We start from the raw sequence: 27,245 nt of genomic DNA, 5'->3' as shown, positions 1-27,245 counted from the left end.
TTTAAAGGAAAGATTTAGACGTATTAAACACGTTTGTATGGCAAAATTACCCCGAAGAGGATTCTTTGTAATTTTTATTTACTTTTTAGAATTTTAATTTTACGTATAAATAGATACACATGTACCCATTTTTAATCTGTTAATGTAAAACCAAAACATATGAAACTCATTTTTCGTTTGTTTTCCGAATAATGATTTGGGGACTGAGAGTTGAACCGAACAAATAGTCTCTTAACACATTAGAAATATTTCCCTTAGATTTTTGGCTTTTTATCCATGAAAATAGCAAAACTACGCATCTCCGGGGGCGGGGGGATTTGTTAGGTTATAGTGTAGGTTCTACTCTCGGTCTCCATAGCAGCACTCTTTTTTTTTTTTTTCCCACCCGTTTATTTTTACAATTCCCTTCCAGCAGAAGATTTACACTACTCCCCGCAAGTCCGCATGCAACAAAAAAAAGAAAAAGATGACTAAAACCGCTCTCCGATTCTACTTTCACTCGCCGAATGCCGACACGGTATTTGGTTTCGGCCTCTTTTAGCCGTTAGCTCAATAAAGACACGCGTCGAGTACGTCACAGCCGTTCGTGGCTGAACGGAATAAAGCCGGCAAAACTGACGGTTCGAGATCAATGTGGCGGAGTTTGAAGGAACAGCCACATGCATCGCTGCCACGTGTACGGATGGAATTGGACGTGGCAGCATGGGAAGAGATAGGATTAAAAAAAAAAATAGAGAGAGAGAGAGGGGTTAGGGATTTGTCTCGTAAAAGGCCAGCCGGAATGAAGGAATGGTTTTATTCTGTGGGGCCGTTACGAACTCCTGGAAGGGGATTTGTGATGTTTCCTTTGAGAGATGCAGGGGCTTACGTAAGCCCTAGATTTTACCCTTCTGCTTCTTTTACAAGGGTGAGTTGAAATGTCTGTTCATATGGGAAAAAAATCGTTACAACTTGAATTTCTCGTGACGTTTCTTTTGCTGAGAAATTATATGGTGTAAAATCTCTCTTTTGCTTATTTGAATGCTCTAACCTTTTATTTGCTGCGCTTAAAATCCCCCCCGGAAGTATTGTTGGGTATGGTAGAAAAATGGGATTTGTTAGCGACCATCGCACAAGGCATTTCACGACTGGCTGTTTGAATGTGAGAGCAGCCATCTCTCATTAAACGAATAAGACAAAATCTGCTGAAAAAGTGAGCCTCTGTGGCTGCTCTCACATGTAACAGCCAGCCGGGAAACGCCTTTCTGTCATGGTCGCTAACAAATCCCTAAAAAATATAAAATAATATTTAAAAAAAAAAAAGAAAAACCGTGGAAAATTAGACACCATATCATACTAACATGTTTATATTTTATCTAATATTATTATCTCTCTATTTGTCTCTTCTATAAATAGTTAGATAATTATTTACTAATGATAGTTAGTTGGGGTTTGCTAGGGACCATCAAGTAAGGCGTTTGGCGGAACGACTGTTGCATCAGATACCAGCTACATAGGCTCTCACTATTCAACCGATTTTCTCCATATTCATGAGGCGCGAAATGCCTTCTGCAATGGTCCCTAGCAAATCCCCAGTTATTATTTTAAAAGTGATATTGTTAGTGGCAAGTAATATATCCCCTCCTTTTGATTACCTGGGACACCCAGGCACCAGTGTACGTGGCAATCAGCCCCATTAAATCCTACTGACATGAAGTACATCATCAGCCCCTCTGCACCATGGTTTTAAATTTCGGTGGAGACCGACACCGAAATCACAAAAAACCGAAACGGTATTTTATTTCGGCCAAAATTTTGATATTTTATTTAAGTTTTACAAGGGGGCATCTATGTGAGATCAAGACCGTTGATCTTGTGGAACTCCATAAGTCGACTCATGTGGTTTTGGGGGCATTCCATGCCTAGAATAAATATCTATAAAAATCAATGATTTAGCATCTCTTACTGGAGCTCTAAACGAGTATTGATTTGAGGCTTAGCTTGATTGATCAGAGCTATAGGATCATCCAGTACTCAAGGTGTTCTGCCATTAGGGTTATCGTTGGATGAAAGAATTTGATAATATATGCAAATGAGGTGGAAGTGGGGCCCAATAAATGTCTTTTACGATGGAGCATAAAAGTGACTCTTTTTTAGCCTTTACCATTTTTGGTAAAATCCAAGGAGAGGCTAATGACATTTCGTTTTTGTTTTTTGGACGTGATGCTCTAGTTTTCTAAACTTAGCTTGCTTTCTTGTAGCTTTCCGGAATTCAGAAAAGAATGTTATGGAAATAACGTCAGCTTGCGTATTCTTTTTCGTTTTCCTTTTTAAAAATAGAACTGGATTGTAGAAACAAAGATAATCCATCTTCTACTCTTGATTTTCCACTATTCACTCAATCCATTTCCAAGTTATTCTTTTTGGAAACTACACATTGATATGAAAAACACGAAAACAAGATAAAGGAGTAATGCCACACCATTAGATGCTCTTATAAAAGACACCCATGAGACACAGTTGTGATAAGGTACACTAGTGAGATTAGTATGATCCCCACCTAGGGTGCAACTGAGGTGAGCCCAACTCGAACGAACCCGACTGGTTTAACCTGATTTCGGCTCTGGTGGAGTTGGCCTTCTCTCCAGTAGGGTTAAGAAAAGCCAACCTGATCTATTCCAGCAATCAATATGCACCCATACTAATTAATTTCCTAACACTTTAATTTTCTACTTGATTTTCTTGCACCACTATCGTATTAATAAAAAGACTATTACATGTTTTCACCTTAAACTTAACTTAACCCTACTCCTAGTTATAATTGGAGGCCATATGAGAATCCCTATAAATTACCTGTCTCTCTCCTACTCACACTAGCATAGAAGACACGCATCAACAATTTGGATGCATTCTCATCTCCTTTTTCTTTGTCCTTTTTTGGAGATGACTTCATTTTTAGGAAAAGACAAATAAAAAAGATTGAAACGGTGGGGATATGGGTGGAAGTATCATTTTCCATTCGGAATGAATAATTATTAAACATTCGATATTCTCCCGCAAAATCATGCAACTAATTGAAGGGAGAAATTACCGAGAAAGCATTTGTCTGACTGACCCGATGAGTAAAATTAGTTGCATAAGACAACGTAGAAGTGCCATATTTATTCTCTTTGGATGTTTCTATCATACATCACAGTTTAAGGATAGGAAGCTTGCATTCTCACATTCCACCATTTCAACCCATTGAACAGAAACTCTATCTGAGTAGAAGAAGAAACCCAGCAAGAAGACCCACAAAATCGTCAATAGAATACTCAAAGCAATCCCTAGATAAAAGTGTCCCAAAGTCATATAGATATTTTCCTTCTGGTTTTGATAGGTAAGCTGGGATTGAACATAGATATACAGATCTATAAAATCTTCTAAATCCACTATTTTGATCTTTTGGTTAATTTGTTTCATATTGCATGTTTCAAGGTTCTCCTCTCACTTAAAATCCTCATCAGTAAAGAGAGATGAAGGAACAAGGAGCTAAAAAATCTCTCAAAAGGCCTCCAAGTTGGTCACTCGATCACCACCGTTCGATTTCAGCTACAAACAACACGAACGGAGATGGACCCATCAGTTTTAGTAGCTTGTTAGAGGAGAAGGGTCTGAAATCAGGAAGCGTGAGGCAATACGTCCGCTCAAAGATGCCTCGGCTCAGATGGACGCCTGATCTTCACCATCGATTCGTTCATGCCGTAGAAAGACTAGGAGGCCAAGACAGTAAGATTAACAAGAAATTCAAACTTTTCATTTTAGATAAAAGATTGACGATGATGATCATCATAGTACAAATGGTTTTTTTTTTTGGGTTTTATTGAAGGGGCTACACCTAAGCTGGTGTTGCAGGTGATGGGTGTGAAAGGGCTGACCATAGCACATGTAAAAAGCCATCTGCAGGTAAAAAACAACACATGTATGAGTAAGTTTGAAAGGAAAAGAGGATTTCTTTTAATTTAACTCTACGTGGGGGAGGTTGATTTTAGGGTTTTAATGGCGGTTTTTGGTGTGCAGATGTACAGAAGCATGAAGCAAGAACAAGTGGTGCAAGGTACATGATAGAATCTTGCATTACATCTGTTGCTCTAGTGATTAGGATTAGGATGTAATTATATATTAGAGGTTTAATATATAGCATTTAATCTCTTAAAACAAAGAAAATAATGGCCCAGTATCTGCTTCATCTCCACCTTATAAGTGGCAGACTTGTAGGGTGATCAGGGCTGTTGATCTGGTGGGATGGATGGCCTGAGACTTTACTTGATGAGAGTAAAATGAGGCTTCCTGAATCTTTTTTTCTTTCACATCAATTGTCTGATCATCAGGGCATCTAAAAGTAAATAATCTGGATACTTAATTGGCATCACACCATAAATACTCAGCCATCAACTCATGATCAAAGAAAATGATATGGCAAGATTTGAAACAACAGACTCCAATTGGCCTTGTTGAATTGGGCCCACAAAGGATCCATTGTATAAGCCAATTAGAGATTGTTCTATAGTAATTTTTTCTTCTTCTAATTATAGTTTAGTGATCAGTTACGAGTTCGGGTTATCCACTACAATCTCCACCATACATGTGGCAACTGTGATCTGTCCATCAGCATTGTTTCCCATATATATCTGGTGCAGAGTGTTGTAGAAAATTAGACAGAATGCAGAAACAGAACAATAGAATTTGTTGGGCAAGGCACTTCCAGGAAGCTATATTTAAGATAGTAATTTCCCACGTATAGATGCAGATGGACTCTTGAAATTCTATCTCTAGGATACAATGCCCAACACCGAGATTTTAACAGGACTGCACTTCCTGTATTCTCACGAACCAGAACCCACTCAGAAAATACGTTTAAAACTAGTATAAAAGATAGAAGAGAAAAGACTAGAAATTATGGAAGAAGAAGTTATACAACAAACTCGGATCGAGTCCCTTTTAAGGACTTCTAATAGGTGCAAATACACACTTATGAAGAGACTCAGAATCGGTGTAAAAACACCCTCTCATGAAGAGATTAGCATCCTTCTAAAGAAGGGGCGCAACTCTTCAAATATAACCGTTTAACAGAAAATTGTTTCAGCAATTAAAAAGTTTTTGTTTAAATGACATTTATAGCCGTTAGGGCCTAAATGTCTTTTTATTTCTTCTTCTTCTTCTTCTTCTCTCTCTCTCTCTATATATATATATATATATATATATATATATATATATATATATATATATATATATATATATTATTACTTGAAGTTCTTTAACGGTGCTCTCTCAAAGAGAAAGAGCTCCAAAGAACTTGAATGAGATGAGAGAAACTATCCTTATTTATAGATGAAGGAGTGAAGGGGTTTGAAACCCAAATCTCCATTTGGGATTCACCGAATTTCAAATAATTCCCACCAAAGCATTTGAAAAGATTCTAAATGAAAAGGATGAAGAGAACTTTGCACAACTTTCAAGACTTTGATTTTTCCCTTCAAATTAATAGAGGGAACTTGCACAAGTCTCAAAAACTTTGCCTTTTTCCCTTCAAAATATATTATTATAATATAGTATAATTAATAATACCAATTACATTATTAGTAATATAATAAATTATAATATATAACAGTGGACTTCCTGAAATGATAGTTTTAGAAAACTCTTTACAATCTATCTTTGTGGCACATTTTCACAATTTCAGCATGTTGGCACTGAACATAGCATGATCATATGATCCATGCTCACTGATCCAGGCACATGGCCCACAGATCAATGGCTATAATAGTAAATAACGACATATGTGAGATCAAACGTTTATTATCAGTTAAGAATCAGAACAACGGTCATTAGGGTACTCAAACTATATGTACCAAAAATTCAAATTTTTTCTTCTTCAAAATATAAGTTTTATTCCCATATTTTCCAATATATTTTGTTATTTTTCTCAATTTAAAATTTATAAACTTTCCATTTTTTAGAAAAAAAATGCTTTAATATAACTTCTGAATGAAAAAAAATATCTCCCACGATTTGTTTTTCTACTAATTATGGTCATACTCTTCTAATATTTGAAAACAGGAAACCACATTAATATATGATCGAGTGTCACCTTCCAGAAGAAAAAATAATACCTGCATGTCTTTGACTCTTTGGTTACAGAAGCTGTGGCTTCAAAGGGCAACATTAAAGTGCGTGGTTCGCCCTCAGATTACTTTCCACAATCTCTGCTCAGCTACAACCAGCAAAAGGAGATGGGATTTGAAAAGCATAAGAGTCGCTACTTCCATGCCACTGCCCTCAAGCAAGCCTACACGTCTGCACCAGGGTTAGTAATCTTGTCTGTTTTCATTCTTCTCTATCTAGATTTAATAATCATACCCACATTGATCGGATGATCCTAACCCTTTGATCCATGATCAAATGTAGATTATAGTTACGGCAAGAATATCTAAACCGTCTTTACCCTGCCTCGATCGAATGATTATTGACCCTTGATCCATGAAGCATAGATCAGAGTCTTGGCTAGAAAAGCCAAACCGTTGGATAGGATGTGTTCGACATGGGACCCAAACACATCAGCGGTGTCCCCTGTGTGCCCCAAAATTTGATCCGGATAGCGATTGTCAATCTATAGGACGGTTGCTTTTTTGGACCGTGACCCTATGAAGACAATGTATATAAGTATATTACAGAGATGATATATTCGCCCCATTTTCTTCCCCGGGCCACCCCTTGTAGTGTAAAACGAGTAGTGATCATAAATACAAACACTTGGGATAAGTTGTTTGATTAGCTTCTCTGCTTGCACAACATAAGAAAGCCTCTTAATTTTTGGACTTTTGCAGGCCTGGAAAGGAAGCTTCATGTGTCGAAAGAATTGTACATGAGGGTTTGAACGGAGAAGTAGTAGGAAAATGCGAGACCAAGCCCCAATCGTACATCATCTTCAAGGGTCTTCTCACTCAAGTAATATCATCATCATCATCATCATTCTCTGTGTTTGTGTGCTTTATTTTACATGTGAGAGCAATTCCCTTTATCAGTCACCTTTGTTTGCAATTTATTCCTTAAACTTCTTTATTCTTCGTGGGGACTTGTAGGAAACAACTGAAAAGCAACATGAACTTGAAATGGATCAACTTTCAAATGAAGATGCACATGGAGACAGCATGCTTAGTGGATTGGAAGAGACATCAGAGATTGTAAATGAAGAAGTTGATAGCACATTATCCCTATCTTTGTTCTCAAGAGCCTCGGCAAGAGAGACCCACAACGATCAATCATCTCATAATCAAAATGTTAGTGGAGTGCTTGAAAATGTGGAGATGTCTCCTGGGTTAAATTTAGATTTGAAAATGCTTGTTTCATAAGGCTAATGTTACATATTGCTATTTACAAGTGAATCTTTTTCCAAGAGGTTTTCTGTGTACATTATCAAATGCCTTTTAATGTGCTCTCAAATCCCTCTAACATCAAATAAGAGCTCTGCACTTGTAATTCTATGAAATTGTTTTGAGTTACTGTTACGGTCCGGGGCCCCGCCTAAGTATGGGCTGGGTGGGACCCAGCCTGGTATGGGACAGGTTTAAAGGGCCTTGCCTAATGCGTTCCATCAGTTCTGGAGCTTTTGGGGTATCGGTAAGGTACCTAACATTTGGTATCAGAGCAGCCATCATATCCCCTTCGAGTCACGAAAGGGGCGACCTGTGGAAAGGGCTACCTAGAAAAAAGGCCAGAGTGAAAGTCGCCACAGAGTGGGCCGCCGAGGATGGCGGATTCAGAAGCGTGGTGGTATGTTACGGTCCTGAGTGGGGCCCGCCTAGGTATGAGCTGGGTGGGACCCAGCCTACTATGGGACAGGTTTAAAGGGCCTTGCTTAATGCGTTCCATCAGTTCTAGAGCTTTCGGTGTATCGGTAAGGTACCTAACATTTCTTATTAGGTGCCTAATTGGCCGTAACACAAACAAACAAACGGAAAATAGAAAAAGAAGGGCAGAGAGGTTGATTTAAGGCAACCGGACCTCTTAATGGCTCAAATTGAGAGGAGTCATGACTCTCCAAAACAAAGTCTCCTTTGCTGTTGTAAAAATCTTCTCTTCTACCATTTCATTAGATTACTACTACATAAATACAAGCAAGAGAGAGTGCCACATCACAATCACACTTACCCACTAACAAGACACTTCACAAATAACTAACCCCACCACCCTAAACTACATACCGTTATCTACATAACTACTACATTAAAACTACCCACAACGTAAGCACATAACAGTTACACTTGAAAACTTTGTTAACAATTCAGACTTGAATAGCTTAAAAATTTTAGTATGTCAATCACAGGACAAGGTGCTTAATGCTGTAGAAGTATGATGAGAATGAGATATTACAGAAATGAGGACCGTCTCTTTTTCAAAGTTTGCGAGGTTCGGATCTATCCGACATTTTTGCGAGGTTCGGATCTATCCGACATTCTAATACGATGAAGGCCATTTATAATTGAGCACCTTCTAGGCCATGCCAATAATCTATCCAATTTTTGTGTAGTAATTCTTTGAATTTGAACAGTTTATAGCCTCAGAGATGGCACAGAGTCTGCCTTTTATTCTAGTGTAGCTGAATTCCGTTCTGAATCGAGAACCTCATAAGGCCACCACAACGATCAATCCGGTTTTCATGCAACGATCCTTTCAATTTGGGCAGTTCCTTTACACAGGTGACGGGATTTATTCTTTTAAGAACCCAACTGTTTTTTGTATGGAAATTAATCATAAAACATGTATACACATGGATAAGATCCATGTATAACAATGAGATTATAGGCCGCACTGATCCAGAGGATTTTCTTGCATTCCAATCATAATATCAGTTTGATTAGGATACATTGTGCAATTTTTCTTGTTAAGGCACAGAGAGTTATATCCTGCATTCCAATCAGAATCTATGTGTGCTTAGGATAAAATTGTGTTATTTTTCTTGTTAAGGCATAAAGACAAAGGTTTTCATCTCCCACATGACCTTAATACAATTTTAAACAGCCCCAAGTCCCACAAGTCTGTTTGGTTGCACAACATCTGGGTTTACTAGGTGTTTTGATTGGTTTTGGGGTGCCAGTCATATACTAGTGGCATTAGTAGTCTTAGATTTATCACTCCTCTCTTTCTCTCTCTATATTGGTAACTCTATTTCTCTCTCTCATTCGTCTCTCTATATCGGTAACAATAACCCTATTGTCCCCTTCCAGTCTTCCACACCAAGAAATTACTTCCGTTGACAACCAAACACTGCTATGTGCTACCTCTACTTTATGAGGAGACTACTTTATTGTTATTACTCCTGTTGACTACTTCAGTTCCAATCCACCACTACTCTACAATGCAACTACGGGCAACCAAGCAAAAGTACAATGAGAATGCTCTGCTTTAATTGGTTTCTATCATAACTAAATCATCTGTGGTAGCAAGAAGAAAGAAGTCGTCCCATAAATTAGCTCAATGGCTTTATCATGTCTAAAATGGAGTACAAGACAATGCCATGAAACAATGTTTAGCATCCGAAAATGAAAAACAGATATTCAAGATTAAAACAAAAGCCGACCCAATAAAAATATAATAAAAAAGATGCTTGAGTTGAGCTCTAGCAAGATTTTCAGCAAGGAGCCCATCTCGAATTACATCCAAGAAACTGTCACCCCCTCGTGACGGAATCCGGACTTGCTGGATCAGAGTGGTCTAGTTCGACGACCTGATGCCCGACCGCAGAGAAGAGCATTCTTTGGAATTGGATATTCGTCCCTCCAAGAATTTACAGGGGAATAGACACGAAAATAAAACTGCTGTCCCAAGTACTGTCGGGCCCAGTTCTCCGATCTTATATTCCACATACCTACATTGTCCAGAGACATGTAAACCGTAGACCATGACTTGGGATATACCTGCGCTCAGTAAAACACAGCACACAGACATAAGAAACCCACATGTTATACCTTTCCTGGTCAAAGTTGGTAGAAGGTAAATGTGATAAAAATGAGTAGGACTTGGAACACTAAGCAGTAGCTATAGGCTGTAACCTTTTTTAAAAAAAAGTAGCTATAGGCTGTAGCATTTGTATGTTGAGTTTCCCATAAAAGTTGTGGCATCATCTTGCCACGTTTGGGTAGTTTCTAAAATATGGGTCTGTGCAGTAAGGAAATGAGGAATGGCAATGGAACTAGGTGTTGCTAAGCAAAATTCAAGGAAATAACTGACATGTATGTGACATCTATTTAAATCCTTCTATTTTGGGAGGAGGGAATACGGTTACAATACAAGGGCTTGGTCCCCATCTCTAAATGGGAGGAGATAGGTAGAGAGTGCCCATTATTCTTTGGCCACAAGGAGCACCATAAAGGAGATTGGAAAACAAAAGGCGATGCTCCGAAAGAAAAGGAGACGACACATCTAGCATCAAAGCAACGTCTTGCGCGTACGACAAACAAGATCCAAGACATCATGACTTCAAGTAAAGATACTAATCCTACAATGTATCGTACATTGTATGCATCTTTAGAGGGTACATTAAAACAAAAGGGAGATGGGGTATGGGGGTGAGATTTTTCATACCTGAACAGTGCAACGAGCAACCGTGTCTCTCAGATTGTAACTTAGCCTGCTTGCTGGTGTCCACTGTCCTCCATCCATCCTGCTCATTTCTCGAAATATCAAAAATTTCAAAAACAATAAAAATAGGATCACATCTTGCTATACGTATTTATGCAACTAATATATCTTACCCTACAACAAAGAAGGAATAACCATCAATATGCCACGACTGTACAGTATCTTCATAGTTCTCAAACACAATTTCAACATAAGATCGGAAATCAGCTGCCATGACAGATGTTTGGAGGTAGCCACCTCCTCCAGTGGGGTTATCAGATATGCTCCCCAGACTGAAGACGCCAGAGATCTTGTAGTAGTCAGCCACTTTCAGTGGCGTGTCTGGTGGAATGAAAGATACACTATTGACAGCATATCTCTGCTTGCCATTGATAATAGGAGCCGAGTTTGCTAGCCTTATAGATCGGGATGTGTTGATCATTCCATAATGATAAGAACCCTGGGGGTTGGGTCTGGGTCCACTAGCCGTCAGATTCCATCTGGTTACATAAAGAATTTATGCAAATTAATGTGAAATTCTGGTTGGAATTTAAATAAGGTAACAAGATAAAAGTCGTCTACTTCTCGAATTTGAATGAACGGTCAGGCATTCAAAAGGAAGAATAAAGGTTTTGAGTATTTTTTTTTTTACTAGTTATGAGTACCCAACTTAATGCTATTGGGTATTATTCAAAGTCAATATATTCAACTTTAATACAAAATACCAAACACAAACAAAATGGAAGCCGGCACTCTCCTAAACTTTAGTTTCAGATGAACATAATTGTCACTGGTTTATTATAGGAGAAACCCCTAATAGAGCACAATTACACTGTACGGAAAGAATGGGTGAAATGCCAACATAATCCTTTACATTTTTCCCAATAGATAGAGGAAAACTCTAATGAGCCGTATGGGATTTGTCAAACTTCTTGAGTACCTCAGAATCTGAAGTGAGACAATCACTGAGTTATCAGATAGTTTTTCATAATGGTTTCCGTGGACCAGCTTAAGAATAAAATTGCTTAGAGCCCTATGTAAGTATGCTCTGTGTGCATATCTTATCATAGAGAGGACGGATATGGTAAGACGAAAAGGATCTTTCCATGTCAAGTAAAATTACACTAATTGATTTTGATTCATGCAAAAATCATTGGCATATAATATGTTTTCAATCCTTCAAACAGAAGAGAACATTCCAACAAAAAGAAAGAACAAAAGAAACGGTAGAGATGCTCTAATTAGTGAAAAAAAAAGGAAAATACCGGATAGATCTTGCTTGGTTGAGGGACCAATCAATCTGAATGGTGGGCCCTCCCGGAGGGGGGCCCGAAACTCCTCCAGCAGAGTTACTGTAATGAAGTATGGCGGTGGTTGTGAGCACCGGGGTGGTGAAGCGTGAAGACACAACAATGTAGTAATCTTTTGGGGATTGATTGGCTGTAACCAATACAGAGTAAGACTGCCCCAGATGGATATCAAGAGAAGAGTATGTGTTCTGGAGTGTGTGAGATCCTTCCACCTCAACCAACTTCATCATGTGTCCTTGAATTCGGAAGTTGATCGAAGTTGTCAACCCAACATTTGATATCCGAAACCTATATGTCTTACCTGCGCAATAGAGGTTTACAAACAAAAGACAGAAAAATATGAAAAATAAAAAATAAAAATTGGCCTGAAACTTGACAATGGTGCAGTTTCAATGGAAATCCATGTGAAGTATTATAAGAGTGCTAATAACCTTGATCGACAGTGAATGTGTAACCATTCCAGCCACGGCCATTGATAAGAAGTCCATCAGGAAAAGGAAGACTATGTCCACTGTCTAAGATTGCTTTTAAGGCCTGCAAAAAAAAAAAAGAAGCATGCTTTGTGACATAAAGTCCTAAAAAATATATATAGAAGAGGGGGAGAAATAACCTGAAAGAAGAGTGACTATAAGAAATAAAATGACAAATGAAATGAATGGAAAATTGTGCAGATATATAAAGCAAATCAAAGGATAAGGCATACTCATCCAAATGCGAACAAGGACAGAAAAAGACATGAAATGAGTGAAAAATTAAGCAGATAAAAGAAGAGCAGTTCAGTATTTGCAGCAATTCTAGAGCCCGGTCCGTAATTGAAGCCTGCCAATCTCATTGCTGCAATTGATGGGGAACCTCCAATTCACAGGGAATTCCATATAAACTCACAGGCTATGAAGCACAGGTACGGGTACGGGGTGCGGGTACGACACGACACGGGTACGTGATTTGCCAAAAAAACCGAGTGCGGGTACGTTCGGGTACGTCGAATATAATAATATATTTTAATATTTTATTATATATTTATAAAAATTAAAAAAAAAAAATTTAGAGCAATTAAATAACAATGACTTCACCAAAATGGAAAATTCTAATATTACTCTTCATTCCATAAGTGATTAAGTTCCATATTTCATAACATGAGGCATCAATACATCATTCATTAGAAAAAAAAGTCTGTCACCAGTGTGTTGACCAGTGCCTGACAAGATGAATAATTTTTAGAGACCAAATTATGAGATTTTTTTTACCGGACTTTTGGGATTTAATAATGTTTGGACACGATAGATTTTATGAATTTTTAAAATTTTAAAAATAGCCCACCGTTTGGAAGTTAAGAAAGTTAAAATTTTGACCCGCCTTTTTTCTTTGAATTTTGTACTAGAACTGGAGAGTTGACTTTTTTTCCTTTTAGATTTGGGTGTTGAAACTATTTTTAATAAATCCAAAAGGGGGGTATTCCGTTATTTACATGTATAGAAAAGTACAGGAGAGTAAAGAGAAGCAGCAGAAAGAAGCAGGACGTGTCGGGTACACGTGGTGCGCACCCGACACGCACCCAACCACCAAAAACTAGTTTTTTTTTTAAAAAAAAAAAAATGGGTACGCACCCCGGACGTACCCGCACCCCATACGTGTCGGGCTATGAAGCACGGGTGCGGGTGTGGGGTGCGGGTGCGACACGACACGGGTACGTGGGTACGTGATTTTCCAAAAAACTTGGGTGCGGGTGCGTTCGGGTGCGTTGAATATAATAATATTTTTTATTTAAAAAAAAATTTAAAAATGGGAAAGCAATCAAATAACCATAACATCACCATTCACCAAAATGGAAAAAGGGCTTTTATTATTTAAACCCCCCCCCCCAAAAAAAAATGTTATTGGCAGCCCTCCTCTTTTTTTTTGTTTTTTGTTTTAAAACACTTAAAAACGTGTCGGGTGCGTCGGGGTGCGCACCCCAAGCGCACCCGACACGCACCCGACCGTCAAAATTTTTAAAAAAAGGGTTTTTGAATCAGGTGCGCACCTGACACGCACCCGACACGCACCCGAGCGCACCCGTGTCGGATACGCACCCAATACGGGTACGCGGGCCATTTTGAAGCACCCGTGCTTCATAGGTGTCGGGTGCGGGAGCCCCGGGAGAGTACCCGTGCTTCCTAGCTCACAGGGATGGAGCGAGGACTACTGACCCTATTCAGTTTGTTAACATCCTAATACTCACATCCTACAATTCAGTATCACCCTCCCAGAAATGATTCATGGTTCAACTTGAATATTATTTGATAGAAGAAAGATCATGAAATCACATGATCAATGTTAATTTTATCTCATGGACTGAAAGAAGAAAAAATTGTAGGTAATATAAAATGCAGACTACTATTCTAGTTCTGATTGGTTTGAGCACTCTACGTAGTTCAGCTCCTCAAGACATTCAAATGCATGAACTGTATAAATTTTACTGAATTTTGATGTTGAAGTTAAAATGGTGTTGACTTTGCAATAGCTTAACTGTAGTTCTATTAAACATCTGACTATAGCTTATTTTTCTTCGCCCAGTTAAAAAAAAAGCTTATTTTCTTTGATATGTCTTGTGTATATACTAGATTTTATTAATTTTCTAAAGGCTTAATTTTATTTTTTTTGCAATTTCTTATTCAATTTAACAACTTTTTTCAACTATTCCCATTTACAATCAAATTCTATTTTATGGACATTGTCGAAGTTCTAAACAATGTCATATCTGTTATAAATGATTAAATAATACTAACTCTAACAGCTTAAGTTTTTGGATTAATTAGTTGTTTCACATGGACGACCAACCCAAACGAGGGGCTGCGTGGCATGGACGGCGAACCCAAAAAAGATGGGCCACACGTGAGGGGAAGTGTTGAAGTATAAATGATTAAATAACACCAACTCTAACAGAGCCATTCATGAAAAAACACCAACTCTAACATCGTAAGCTTTTGGAGTAATTGGTTGTTTGACAATATCATTTTAGCGATGCACTCTACTTACAGTGTGATTGGCCTTGAACCAGTCGCCAGCCAGTATTGTAAAATCTCCAGCCGGAGGTGGGAAAGGTACGGGAATCAGAGGGCGGCTCAAGACCTTCAAGCCCCCAAAGCCTCCTGCGGCCTTGTGGAAGGCGAGCGGCGGAAAGTAAAAGTAAGTACCAATTTGATCCTTCACTTGAAGCACATAAGTGAAGTTCTTCCCGGGTGGTATTGGACAATTGGTGCCATAAACTCCATCTTGCCATGAGTTCCTTCTCTGTTGGACGCCATTCCTGGTCAACAAGCACAGAAATGTGTCAGGCATAAGTGTAGAAATGCATACATTCATAAAATTGCATGAACATGGATGCTTTTATGAATCTTTTTGGGAGGCCATATGAAGTATATGGAAGTGATCAAGAGCAAATCTCCAATGGTGAAAGCCTGATATTACCGAGATTGAATGGTGCTTGATGGGACTATGTAGCAAGTCAAGTTTCCGCAGCTTGATACGCTGGTGATTAGATTAACTAACAGTAACTTTTCTACGAAATTGTTCCAATACATTAAGGGCATGTTTGGCAGCGAAAAAAAAAATTCATGGAATATTTTGCTCACCTAGGTGTAAGAGATGTGCAATGTGGTGGGAGAGAGAGAGATTTGACGGGTGGTGAGTGAGGAGATCATGAGATTGGGTCGGAAAACTGGGAAATCAAAAATCCTAATTTAAAAACTGAATTATTTTTCATTGTTTACCAACTTCATCACATGCTCTCTTCACTGACTGGCCTCTCAAATCTCTCTCTCTCACCACCCCTCTTTACTATTCTCACCTTGTGCAAACAAAGGGAAGTGATATATTTGCCCCTTTTTTCAAACTTGGTACAGTCCCCTCTAGTGTATTTATGATTACACTAGAAGGGGGCACTCCCCATTTTCAGCCCTAGCAAAACAGATATCGAAACTAAAACGCATACCACAACTAAAATTTAAGTATAAATTATATGATGAAAGGGTATAGAAACACGTACTCATCATCCCATCCTTGATATTTGATCCAACAGCAGCTCACTTTTTGAGAAGCTGCTGTTGGATCAAAGTGTTTGTACGCCCTTTCATCATATAATTTCTCTATCTGTTATATAATTATATTTAATTATATGAATTGTAAATGAAATCTTGTGTGTATTATATATAAATATTTATGTGAATTAAATGTGAAATGTGGTTACGACAATACATCTCACTACATCTCACTAGGTGTTTGATATTGTTAAATCATTATCGATGGTTTTTTACTTATGGCTTTGTGTATATATGTGCTTATTCTAGCACTTCTTAAAGTTTAATCTTAAATGTCGATGCATTTATTTTAATAAATTGACGCAATTTTACAAAATTTCCACAGAAATTTCCTTCCAAAACTGGTATGTTTCTAGCACTTCTACTTTAAACCACTGAACTATGAGTACTATCAGTACTCAAAAGTCAAAATTCCTCCAATTGGATGTTTGGATCATCCAATCAATGTGAATTGTGAAGTGAACCATCCAAGATGAATGGCTTAGATCATGAATAACATATACATGTGCCGTGTATTGGAATAGGGTCGGTGCAATCAGAAGCTAGATCTGCTATTCCTTTGGGCCCTATTTGGATTGCAAGTAAAACATGTTGAACGGATGATTTTATTGGAATTTTTTTCCCACGATTTAGAGTAAAATGATATGATAATGGTTAATTTAGAGCGATATCATCATAAATTGAAGATGCCCAAGTAAAAAAATTGAATATTGTTGGTTCAAGTTATCTTCATTGTTTGTAAAGAAAAAGGATAAAAGCTTTTAGAAATATTTTTCCTTTCCAAAATTTTCAAGAAAATTCCATATTCCCGATCACGTGTGGTCATGTGATGGGCCCACGCACCCTATCATGACTCGCGCAGACAATAACTCGAATAATCATTTTTGAAATTTCTGGTCATTTTCAGTTATTAAAGAGTGAGCCGTACTTTAGAAAGAAAAAGAAAAAGAAAATAAAGAGGCACTCTTTCGGAAAGATTGTTTCTTCTTTTCACCTTTCGGGTAAAATATTTCAGTTTGGTGCTCCCTCGAAGAAAATGGAAATTTCTATCAAACAATATTTTAAAAAAGGAAACGATACTAAGACACCTTGTATCAGCGTCCTTCCCAAACACCCCTCCCATATTTCCCACTTGTACCTTACAAGGGGTTGGTATAATTGTCATTTTAATAGGGAAGTCCACGAAAGAAGCTCCCTGACACGGGTGTCTTCCCGGGAAATTTTGCAAGTTTCGCCTTCAGATAGGAATTGATATCTCTCCCCCCTTGTTTTGGGTTTTTCCACCGCCTCTCACGTGTGGTTCATTGGGATTTCTGACAGCCGATGCCGTAAAATAAAGTGGGTGGGTGGGGATACAAATATAGGGGGTGTAAATATCTACCCCCATGATTAAAACAAGAAAACGATTCAATCTAACGCCGATCCGAAACTTAGCTATAATTAGATATTTCGGAATCGTAGGTTTCGGCTTTCCATCTCGCTATAACGAAAAAAGAAGAAAGCTAACTAAATTGGGAAACCAGGAAAAAAAAAGATCTAAAAAAAGAATAAGATCTGAAACTAGATAGTACATACCACGAGATGAGGAAGGGATCAGTCAAGTTATTGAAGACGCTGATAATCAAGTTATCGTTGGTAACAGACTCGATCTGAGGACCTGGAAATTGGCCATTGATCAAGATCCCCTACAAAATTTCTCACATTTTTAGCAAAAAGGAAAAAAAGAAGAAGCAAGTTGCATTTTAAAAAGAAAGAACGAAAGAAAGAAAGAAATCTAAATCTTACCTGCTGTTTTACACCGAGAGGGTAAATGTCGCCATAAGTCACAGTCCACGTAAAGAACCTGTAAGGATCATCTCCCTTGACAAAAGCAGAGAGGAAGAAGAAGAAGAAACAACCCAAGATTCGGTTGTTTCTCATCTCGTTCGTCTCTAAGAGCAGATTCTAGTAGTTTTCTTTGGAACTTTTTTTCTTCTTCTAAGAAAGAAAGGTTTGAGAGAGAGAGAGAGAGAGTTGCAGAGAGAGAGAGATGGGGTTTCCTATTTTCTTTTGCTTTTCCCGCTTTCTCTGAGCAACTGCCAATAGTCGGTGTCTTTTTGTAGCGGCTTTTTGGAAACATACCACCGTATGAGCTGTCAGTGTAGTAGTAAAGCAGAGTAAGGACGTCCATACAGAGAAAGAAAGAAAGGGAAATCAAGAGAAAACTCTTAAATTAAATCTAAATTACGCAAACGCCCTTGGAGAATATCATCTATCATCTATCCTTTCCTTTCCTAGTAACACTTATTAGAGGCTTTTTTGTCGGAAATTTAAAGTTGTTAGGCTCTTTCCTAAAAGACAAATGAATGCTAGAACGAAAGTTGCTGTTAGGCTCTTTCCTAAAAGACATTTATTGGCCCCCACCTGTGCCTTTGTGTATGAGATATTATCCGTTGATCCCAAATACCGTTGGGATCAACTAGTCTCGTTTGCGTTCTTAAGTTTTGATATTTTCACTCCTTTATCCCGCGCACAGGATGATCCTGTTTGCGGGACCCATGAATTGTCTGTGCAAGGATATAGTGGTCATTACAGGTGAATAGGTAACAGTGAGGGCAATTTCACGTGAGCTTAAGTTTAAAAATAGAGTAGGTAGGTGTGTAGGCAAGTCATGTGCAAAAACAGAGGTCGCCCATCAAATTCCTCTCATCCTGCCTCCCAAGTCCCAATTCCCAAATCTTATTAATTCCGCAAGACAGAAACATGAATACGCACTACTAGTTTTTTATTTCAATGCACGATATTAGATTTTATCAGTTTAGGTAAGATATATATCACATGGGAAGTGGCATATTCGCCTCATTTTCTTCCCCAACCAGCCCCCTCTAGTAAATTTATTAGAGGTCCTCTAAACTGAAGGGCGCCTTTGCATAAATAAGGTGACAGAGCGCCCCCTATTGAAAGTGCATTTGAGAGCATTTATGATGGCACCGTAGATGTAAAAGTCAAATCATTAAATGTAACTTTCAACAATGGGGGCGCCCCTTTCACGTCATTCATGCAAGGGCACCCTTGAGTTTAGACTAACGGGGCACAGCCCAGGGAAGAAAATGGAGTGAATGTAACACTTCCCTAATAATAAAAGGGAAGACAGAGATGTGGGGATTTCTTACCAAGAAAGCGTTTCCACGGAAAAATTAACTTTCCTGCATCTGGTAGAGTTATTTTTCATTGAATTTATTCCAAAATGGAAATGTTATCCTTGTTTTGAAAGGGAATTGCAAGCATACTAGACTTTGGAATTATCCCTTTTTTGAGAGGAAATTGCAGACGGCCAAACATACCCGATTCTAGAATATGTTTTTTCTATAAGAATTTATTTTCCATGACATCTTTTTCCCAAGATCCGAACACCGGCCTTTCACTGGGTTACAACTGGCAACAACCCCTTTGTCTAGTCAACATCACTCGTCAGTGCGCCTAGTTGAGCCAGTGAAAACGCGTGGTAGTTTATGGAAAGTGGAAACTACTCTTCTCACCTCCTTGTTTTGATATTTACACTCAACAGGGAATGATACTAGTATACTACCATGACCGGTGATAGAATACGTATTGGAAACTATTCTCCTCATCTCATGCTATGTTCGGTTGTTTGGAGAGGTTCAGAGAGTTGTGGAATAGGAAGTCAAAGGAGGAAACAAGCATTTTGATTTTGTCTAAAATTATCTCATAAAATTGTGTAGTACTGTCTAGTTGCCTAGAATTATCTTAGAGAGTTGGAAACAAAGTAGGGGGTGTCATTACTGATATAGGGAGAGAGGAGAGAGGAGGGAGGAGAGAGAAAGAGAGAGATCATCATTCCCTCCAAGGTTCAACCAGCTTTTAGAAGGAAAATGATAAGAAAGAGACAAGCAATTATTACATGAGAGAAATCCAATAAAAGTAAAGGAAGTCCAATGCATAATATGCATTTTGGCAACCAACGTGGAATGGCATGCCAAGGCTGCCGAGCTGTGCAACCAAAAGTGATGAATAACAGAGGTGTGCAACCAAAAGTGATGAATAACAGATAGTTTGGATGAGTTTTGTGTGAATTACAGTTCAATTCTTTTCTATTGCAATGGGAAGTTCAGGTCATGTTTATGTCAGAGATCTCTATACTTGGGTTCAATGGATGGACGGTATAGATTATGCTGACACCATGTGGGTGGGTCGTACCCATCACTCATGTCTCACAAGTCTCTGGTTCAGTGCTCCAGAGCTATTTTTGTATCTACCTAATGTTTGAGAAAAAATAAAAAAATCCTACCAAAAAAAACATCTTAGCAGGCCCCTTATTTCAAAACTAAAATTAGGAAGAAAAAAAATCTTAGAACACCCCTATTTTACAAGAAATAACAAAGATATGCCTAGCTCATAGAAAATAACCAAAATAACCCTATCCTAAAGAAAATAACAAAAAGACCCTTTTCTCATAGAAAACGATCAAATTTTATCTCATGAAAAATTGAGTCAAATGTCTCTACTTCATAAAAAATAACCAAAATGTCCATATCCTGTAGAAAATAACCAAAATATCCTCATCTTTTTATCTTTTTGTACTTATATAAATGAGATTTGCTAGGGACCATTCTAGAAGGCATTTCGCACACGCTCTGTTGCATAAAAGAGCAGCCACCTCATGAGTAAAGACAAAATCTATTGAAAAGTGAGCCTAGTCCGTGGATGCTCTCATGCAACAGGCCGTCTGCGAAATGCCTTATGCAATGGTCCCTAGTAAATCCCTATATAAATTAAGGGCATTGTGGTCATTTTATAAGATAGTAATATCTTGGTCATTTATTGTGAGTAATTGCCTCAGTTGCATTGAGTGACGGAATATAAGGAAGCGACCTAGGCTTTTGCAAGGGAACCCTTTAGGCTAGTCAGTAGGGAGGAGACAAACTTTTGTATTGTTTGATATACCAAGAATTTACTTGGTAGAATAGTGATAAGTAGTGTTGGGTTAACAATCTCGTAAGTAATGGGAAGGGGTGTCATTACCAATTGAGAGAAAGAGAGAAATAGCAAAATTCTACTCGAAGAATTTTACCATCATGGAGAAAGAGGCAATGGGGCATGGAGAGTATAAGGAGAGCTCATGGGTGCCACATCACCAGACAAACAATAATTAGCTATCATTCTTACGATCTTATCCGGTAGTCTCCATGGAGTGTGGTGCTAAATTGGCAAACAAACACAATGTGCATTTTTTTGCTTGGGGATTGCTCACGGCTCCCTTACAATTGGCATCCAAACATAGCCTTAAGTATTTTTAGATGATTATGCTGCGGTTTGGAAAGACCCCGACTTGTGTATTAATGTGAAATGGAGAAATACATAGCAGTAAAGAAAAGGAAAAAAATTACAAACGATGGTAAGAATTACCAGCTCGTAATTCGACTCCCTCCACTCCTCCAGACATGCAAGATTCTCCAAAAGTGAACTTTATCTAGGGTGTTCTTCAGATCATTTAGTATCGATGCTGTCCACCATGGTAAGTTGAACTTACCTGTTAAAATGTTGTCATTGTACCAAGAGTCCCATTCAATCCAGATTTTTGAGATGCCCATCTTTCTAGCGAGCTTAACTCTGCAGATAGCCAACAGCTCCAAAATTTTAGATGTCCTATTTTTGAATGTCCACTGAGAAGAGACCATGGACATATCAATGCTCCTTATTAAGAGCTTTTTGACACTATAAACTTCCCATGAGAGTAGGAGTCTCGATAGTAGTGAATCAGATGAGCTGTTAAGATGTATGGAAAACTTTTTTGAAGAAATAATTTTCCACGGGAAATCAATTTTCAATTGTTTGGTAAATTTATTATTCATGAAGGCTCCGTTCCTTCCGACGTAAAAATGGACTTAAAATTTTGTTTTTTGTTGTAAAAATGAGCATAAAACAACTTCTATGTCGAAAGAAATGGAGCAGAAATTATTTTTCCAAAATTGAAATTTTTTCTCTCTTATCCCACTTATCACAGAAAATTGCAAACCTACTGGACCGCAGAAATTATCAACATGATTTTTTTTTTCATAGATCCAAACACCCCTAGTCTTTAACAAAGAATAGGGCTTAAATGAATGATGAATGTCCTGATTGGGTTGTAATGCAGCGGATCAAAATGTTTTTCTAATTCTTGAGAGTGTGTGTGTGTGTGTGAGGGGGGAGGGGAGGTTTCTAATTCCACGAGGATGCAAGGATTAGTATCTTGTTTCATAGGAAGTTCAACATTTTCTAGCATTAGTGTCTTGTTTTGATGGTATCTTAAGTTCGACAGAGATATTGTTCGAGAGAGAGGAAAAGGATTGTACGCTCGAGTGTACCTAACCTTAGGTACTCTCGAGTGCCAAATCCCATGGGTCCCACATTTTTTTTGGGTCATCTAAACCATTAATTTGCAAGGCCCCATCATAGATAGGGTGTGTACCAAAAATCAGCTCCATTGAATCATCCTAACCCCTCCAAAACTGGAGGGCAAAATGGGCAGATTTGTGGACAAACAGTGTCTGTCCATTTTGACCTCCACAAATGGATGGGTTGGGATGATCCTATGGAGCTGATATTTGGTATGCACCCTATTTATGATGGGGCCTTGCAAATGAATGGTTTAGATGACCAAAAAATATTTGGGACCCATGTGATTTGGCATTCGAGCACTCGAGCGTACAATCCTTTTCCTCATATATATATGAGGAAAGTGTTGGTGAGCTTAAGCGCCCCAATCACATGGGTCCCACATTTTCTGTGGTGATCCAAACCATTCATTTGCAAGGCCCTATCATAGATAGGGTGTGTACCAAAAATCAGCTCCATAGGATCATCCTAACCCCTCCATTTGTGGAGGACAAAAATGGGCAGATTTGTGGACAAATAATGTCTGTCCATTTTGACCTCCACAAATGGATGGGTTAGGATGATCATATGGAGCTGATTTTTGGTACACACCCCATCTATGTAAGGGCCTTTCAAATGAATGCTTTGGATCATCCTAACAAAGTAGGCCCAAATGTGATTGGGCGCTTAAGCTCATCATAAGTTTGGTGAGCTTAAGCTCACCAACATTTTCCTCTCTCTATATATATATAAGGGAAAGTGATTGTGAGCGGCCCCTCATATAAGCTTATATGAGGTGACTGCTAAAAACATGGTGGGCCCACATTTTTGGGGTGATCTGAACCGGTCATTTGATAGGCTTTGACGTAGATAAGGGGAGCCCCAAAAATCAGCTCCATAGGATCATCCCAACTCTTCGTACTGTAGAGGTGAAAGAGGGGAAAATGGACGGGTAAGTGGGCAAATTTATACCCACCCATTTCCCCCTCTTTCACGTCCACAGTTCATAGGGTTGGGATGATCCTATGGAGCTGATTTTTTGGGCACTCCCTATCTACGTCAGGGCCTATCAAATGACCGGCTCGGATCACCCCAAAAATGTGGGCCCACCATGTTTTTAGCAGTCACCTCATATAAGCTTATATGAGGGGCCGCTCACAATCACTTTCCCCATATATATATATATATATAGAGGAAACTGTTGGTGAGCTTAAGCTCACCAAACTTATGGTGAGCTAGCTTGCCCAATCACATGGGGGCCCACTTTGTTAGGATGATCCAAACCATTCATTTGAAAGTCCCTTACATAGATGAGGGGTGTACCAAAAATCAGCTCCATAAGGCGTCCGGTTTTCTCTTTCAGTGTTTTCCATTTGGTGTGTCTGTCCATTTTTGTCCTCCACAAATGGAGGGGTTAGGATGATCCTATGGAGCTGATTTTTGGTACACACCCTATCTATGATAAGGCCTTGCAAATGAATGGTTTGGATCACTCCCCAAAATGTGGGACCCATGTGATTGGGCAAGCTAGCTCACCATAAGTTTGGTGAGCTTAAGCTCACCAACAGTTTCCTCATATATATATATATATATATATATATATATATATATATATGAGAAAACATTTCCTACACACTTGTGTAGGTAAGTTACCTACACACTAGCTTAAAATACAGTGGGGGCCCACATTGTTTGGGTGATCCTAACCATTCATTTGAATGGTCCTCACATAGATAGGGTGTCCACAAAAAATCAGATCCATAGGATCATCCCAACCCTACGATTTGTGGAGGTAAAATGGACGTGTATAAACCTTCACAAATTAGTCCATTTTTTGCCTCCATAGTTTGAATGGTTGGGATGATCCTACGGATCTGATTTTTTGTGGACACCCTATCTATGTGAGGACCATTCAAATGAATGGTTTGGATCACCCAAACAATGTGGGCCCCCACTGTATTTTAAGCTAGTGTGTAGGTAACTTACCTACACAAGTGTGTAGGAAATGTTTTCTATATATATATATGAGAGCTTGTATGTGAAGGAGATGATTATTGGAATATTATCAAAATATTTTTCTCCCTATATCTCTCTATCTCTCTTCTTCTCTTCTACTCTCTTCTTTCCTAGTGAATTCTAGGAAAGAAGGGGGCTGGGTTTCACGATAACACAGCTGGAAAGAAAACTGCAGATATTCGGGTTGCCAGAAATACAAGTTGCAATCAGATGGCATGAAGTGCAAGCTATATGGCTTAGGGGTGCAACTTGGGTCGGGCTCAACCCGAACCCAATGGATTCAACCCGATTTTGGCTCGGATTGGGTTGGCATTTCCTCGAGTTGGGTTGGGTTAGGGTTGGGAAAAGCCAGCCCGATTTAATTTCAGGTTGGGTTAGGGTTGAGGCCTTGGCAACCTGACCCGACCCCAACCCGACCACCATCCTATAATTTTATCTTGATTTTCTTTAGGTTATTGTATTTTTCTGTTTCGCCCTAGGTGAACCCGACCCCAACCCGACAACCCGACCCGAATTCAGGTTAGATGGGTTGGGTTAGGGTTGATCATCCTCAACCCGAGGCTCGGGTTGGGTTAGGGTTAGGGTTGAGGAAATGCTATTTGGGGGGGGGGGGGCGCTCAACCCGAACCAAATCGACCCGAGTTGCACCCCTAATACGGCTGTTTTCATGAGAGAGGAGAGTATGGAAAGGCAAGGCAAGGCTGGTGTTGGGCTTTCGGTTAAGCAACAATGCTGGCAGTTTATGGTGGAAGATGGCTAATGGTGGGGCGGCAAACACAAGATGGGTTTCGAGTAGACTAAAACTTGGTGATTTAAGGTGGGTTTTGTAGAAATACAGGACTGGGTTATATGGCTGAGAAAAGGCAGCAGGGCACTAGGTTCTAATGATCAAACCCGAAGTAAATAGGATCCTTGGTGGAAGGGGCTTTGGTGTAACAAAGAGATAATTTGGGGCAGAAAGAAGAAGATCGGATTAAGATTAAAGTGAAGAGAAAACTAACCTCAAACATAGGAAGCTAGACCTTTTGTGCGGCAAATCCGCATCATAAATCCAAGCCTCCGTTGATGGTGGTTTGATAGTTAACACAAGATGGTCCAATCCGAGGAGAGGCCTCACTTTGATACGAACTAACACAGTGGATTAAACATAGAACTATAACCGGAGTGTATGATCCGAAAATAGACCCTAGAATCTGCTAGGGAAGAAAAATAACCTTAGAATCCACTAGGAAAGAAGTGAGAGGAGAATAGAAGAAGAGAGATAAGGAGATAAACATTTTGATATTCTACAAGCACTTTCACATACAAAAAAAAGAAAAAGAAATAAAGAAATATAAAAAATCTCTTTCACATACAAGCTCTCATATTTTTATAAAAAACCAAAATCCTACTAAATCAACAATATCTCTTTCCGACTGAAGAAACCAGCAAAACATGAAACTAATGCTAGAAAAAGTAAAACATCCTAAGAAAACAAGATACTGATCCTAGCATCCTATTGGAATTAGAATCCACTACTAATGTCCTACATCAAGTTGCTTGTAGGCTAAATTACTCATATAGGACTTACTGAAAAAATATGGCTTATGAGGATAGATAGAGGATAGTTTGGAGTAGGGCTGCAACTCGGGTCGGGTTTTGGAGAACCCAATCCTAACTGAGAAATATCTCGGGTCGGGTCGGGTTTTTTCACGTTGACGCAATTTTTTAAGGAAAATTCTTGTTTGGCAAGGCAACTCAACTCATAGAAGCAGAAATTACACTCACATTACACTTGAATCAAACAATGATGTAATTACATTCACATTACACTTGAATCAAACAATGTTGTAATTACAATCAAACAATACTGAATCAAACACTTGAATCAACTCAACTCATAGAAGCAGAAATTACACTCACATACAATAACAGTGGGTGCGTGGGTTTTCACTTTTAACTTCTAACTAACAATAGAAAAAAATGTACATACTATAACTTATGTGACTCAGGTCGGGTTGGGCCCCTTCAAACCCGGCTCGACCCGAGATTCATGCGGGCTTTTGAATGCTCAACCCGGCTCGACCCGAAACCCATGAAAATTGAACCCAACCCAGGCTATTTTCGGGTCGGGTCAGGTAAAACCCGGCGCAGCCCTAGTTTGGAGTATACATGTCATAGGTATTTTAGAATTTAAAGGATACATGGCATTAAGATTTGCTTCAGGTGTTCCTTCATCTCCACTGAGTTTAATTCTATCTCTACAAATCATAGTCACAAATATCTCGGAAATCTTTTTTAGAATATAGCAATATTTTACATTTTTTTATAAATGAAAAAAATCATAAATTTTCTCCTAGATTCTAATACATTGACCCTCGCAGCAGCAGCAGCAAGACGTCCATCCGTTGACGATAAATTTAATATTTTATTTGTTTTCCTATTTTATTTTTTAATTTAAAATTTTACATATTTTTGATAATTTATTTTTGAATTTTCCTCATTATAAATCCAAATTTGACAAAAAAGATTTAGGCCACAACGGTCTGTTATCCTGCGTGATCACAGTTCTAGGATCGTACGATTGATCATAGATCGGATTTGCGATGGACCAGATCACCACACACGTGGCATAGAAGTCCATCTTACGATGTTTGTTATCCTCAACCAAAACAATGCTCGACACTTGGATCCTCGGTGAGATGGCCATGGCCACTCGCTGAGGATGTGAATGAGATAGATATCCTGTCTCAATTTGGCGAGGAAAAGCCTCGGCCACCCAACATCGCACTCTCTCTTCCCTTTATCCTTACTCAAACTCTAAATATATACATGGAAAAATGGTATATAGCATGAACTTAAGAGG

At 38.7% G+C, this 27,245-nt stretch overlaps 2 protein-coding genes across 3 annotated transcripts; one reads left to right on the top strand and one right to left on the bottom strand.

The window, feature by feature from the left end:
- Positions 1-3,054: 3,054 nt before the first annotated feature.
- LOC143846866 (uncharacterized) lies at positions 3,055-7,416 on the top strand. 2 transcript variants are annotated; one of them, XM_077355457.1, is made up of 7 exons: positions 3,055-3,358; positions 3,457-3,747; positions 3,848-3,924; positions 4,039-4,075; positions 6,160-6,325; positions 6,846-6,966; positions 7,101-7,416. In XM_077355457.1, exons 2-7 carry the CDS (start codon positions 3,495-3,497, stop codon positions 7,368-7,370), a joined length of 924 nt encoding a protein of 307 aa, XP_077211572.1. In that variant the 5' UTR covers positions 3,055-3,358; positions 3,457-3,494; the 3' UTR covers positions 7,371-7,416. The 2 variants fall into 2 exon arrangements, with proteins under 2 accessions (XP_077211572.1, XP_077211573.1); XM_077355458.1 differs by lacking the exon at positions 3,055-3,358 and having other exon boundaries at positions 3,614-3,747; positions 3,874-3,924.
- Positions 7,417-9,458: 2,042 nt separating this feature from the next.
- Positions 9,459-18,137, bottom strand: LOC143892881 (L-ascorbate oxidase homolog). Its single transcript, XM_077397791.1, has 8 exons — positions 17,813-18,137; positions 17,603-17,712; positions 14,967-15,237; positions 12,380-12,482; positions 11,904-12,249; positions 10,773-11,138; positions 10,603-10,681; positions 9,459-9,935 (listed from the first exon to the last, which is right to left on the bottom strand). Exons 1-8 carry the CDS (start codon positions 17,945-17,947, stop codon positions 9,723-9,725), a joined length of 1,623 nt encoding a protein of 540 aa, XP_077253906.1. The 5' UTR covers positions 17,948-18,137; the 3' UTR covers positions 9,459-9,722.
- Positions 18,138-27,245: the final 9,108 nt, after the last annotated feature.

Source organism: Tasmannia lanceolata, unplaced genomic scaffold (assembly GCF_043159265.1).
Source record: "Tasmannia lanceolata isolate RefF3 unplaced genomic scaffold, GAP_Taslan_0.1 ptg000015l, whole genome shotgun sequence".
Classification (NCBI taxonomy): domain Eukaryota; kingdom Viridiplantae; phylum Streptophyta; class Magnoliopsida; order Canellales; family Winteraceae; genus Tasmannia; species Tasmannia lanceolata.
The sequence above is the reverse complement of the archived record's forward strand: the minus strand, read 5'-3'. Positions and strand labels throughout refer to the sequence as shown.

Coding starts and splice junctions, on each gene's coding strand:
- LOC143892881 (XM_077397791.1), bottom strand. CDS start 17,947: ATGAGAAACAACCGAATCTTGGGTTGTTTCTTCTTCTTCTTCCTCTCT. Junction 17,713..17,812: donor CTCTCGGTGTAAAACAGCAG/GTAAGATTTAGA, acceptor GAAATTTTGTAG/GGGATCTTGATCAATGGCCA. Junction 9,936..10,602: donor TTGCTCGTTGCACTGTTCAG/GTATGAAAAATC, acceptor TACTGAGCGCAG/GTATATCCCAAGTCATGGTC.
- LOC143846866 (XM_077355457.1), top strand. CDS start 3,495: ATGAAGGAACAAGGAGCTAAAAAATCTCTCAAAAGGCCTCCAAGTTGG. Junction 3,925..4,038: donor ATGTAAAAAGCCATCTGCAG/GTAAAAAACAAC, acceptor TTTGGTGTGCAG/ATGTACAGAAGCATGAAGCA. Junction 4,076..6,159: donor GCAAGAACAAGTGGTGCAAG/GTACATGATAGA, acceptor CTTTGGTTACAG/AAGCTGTGGCTTCAAAGGGC.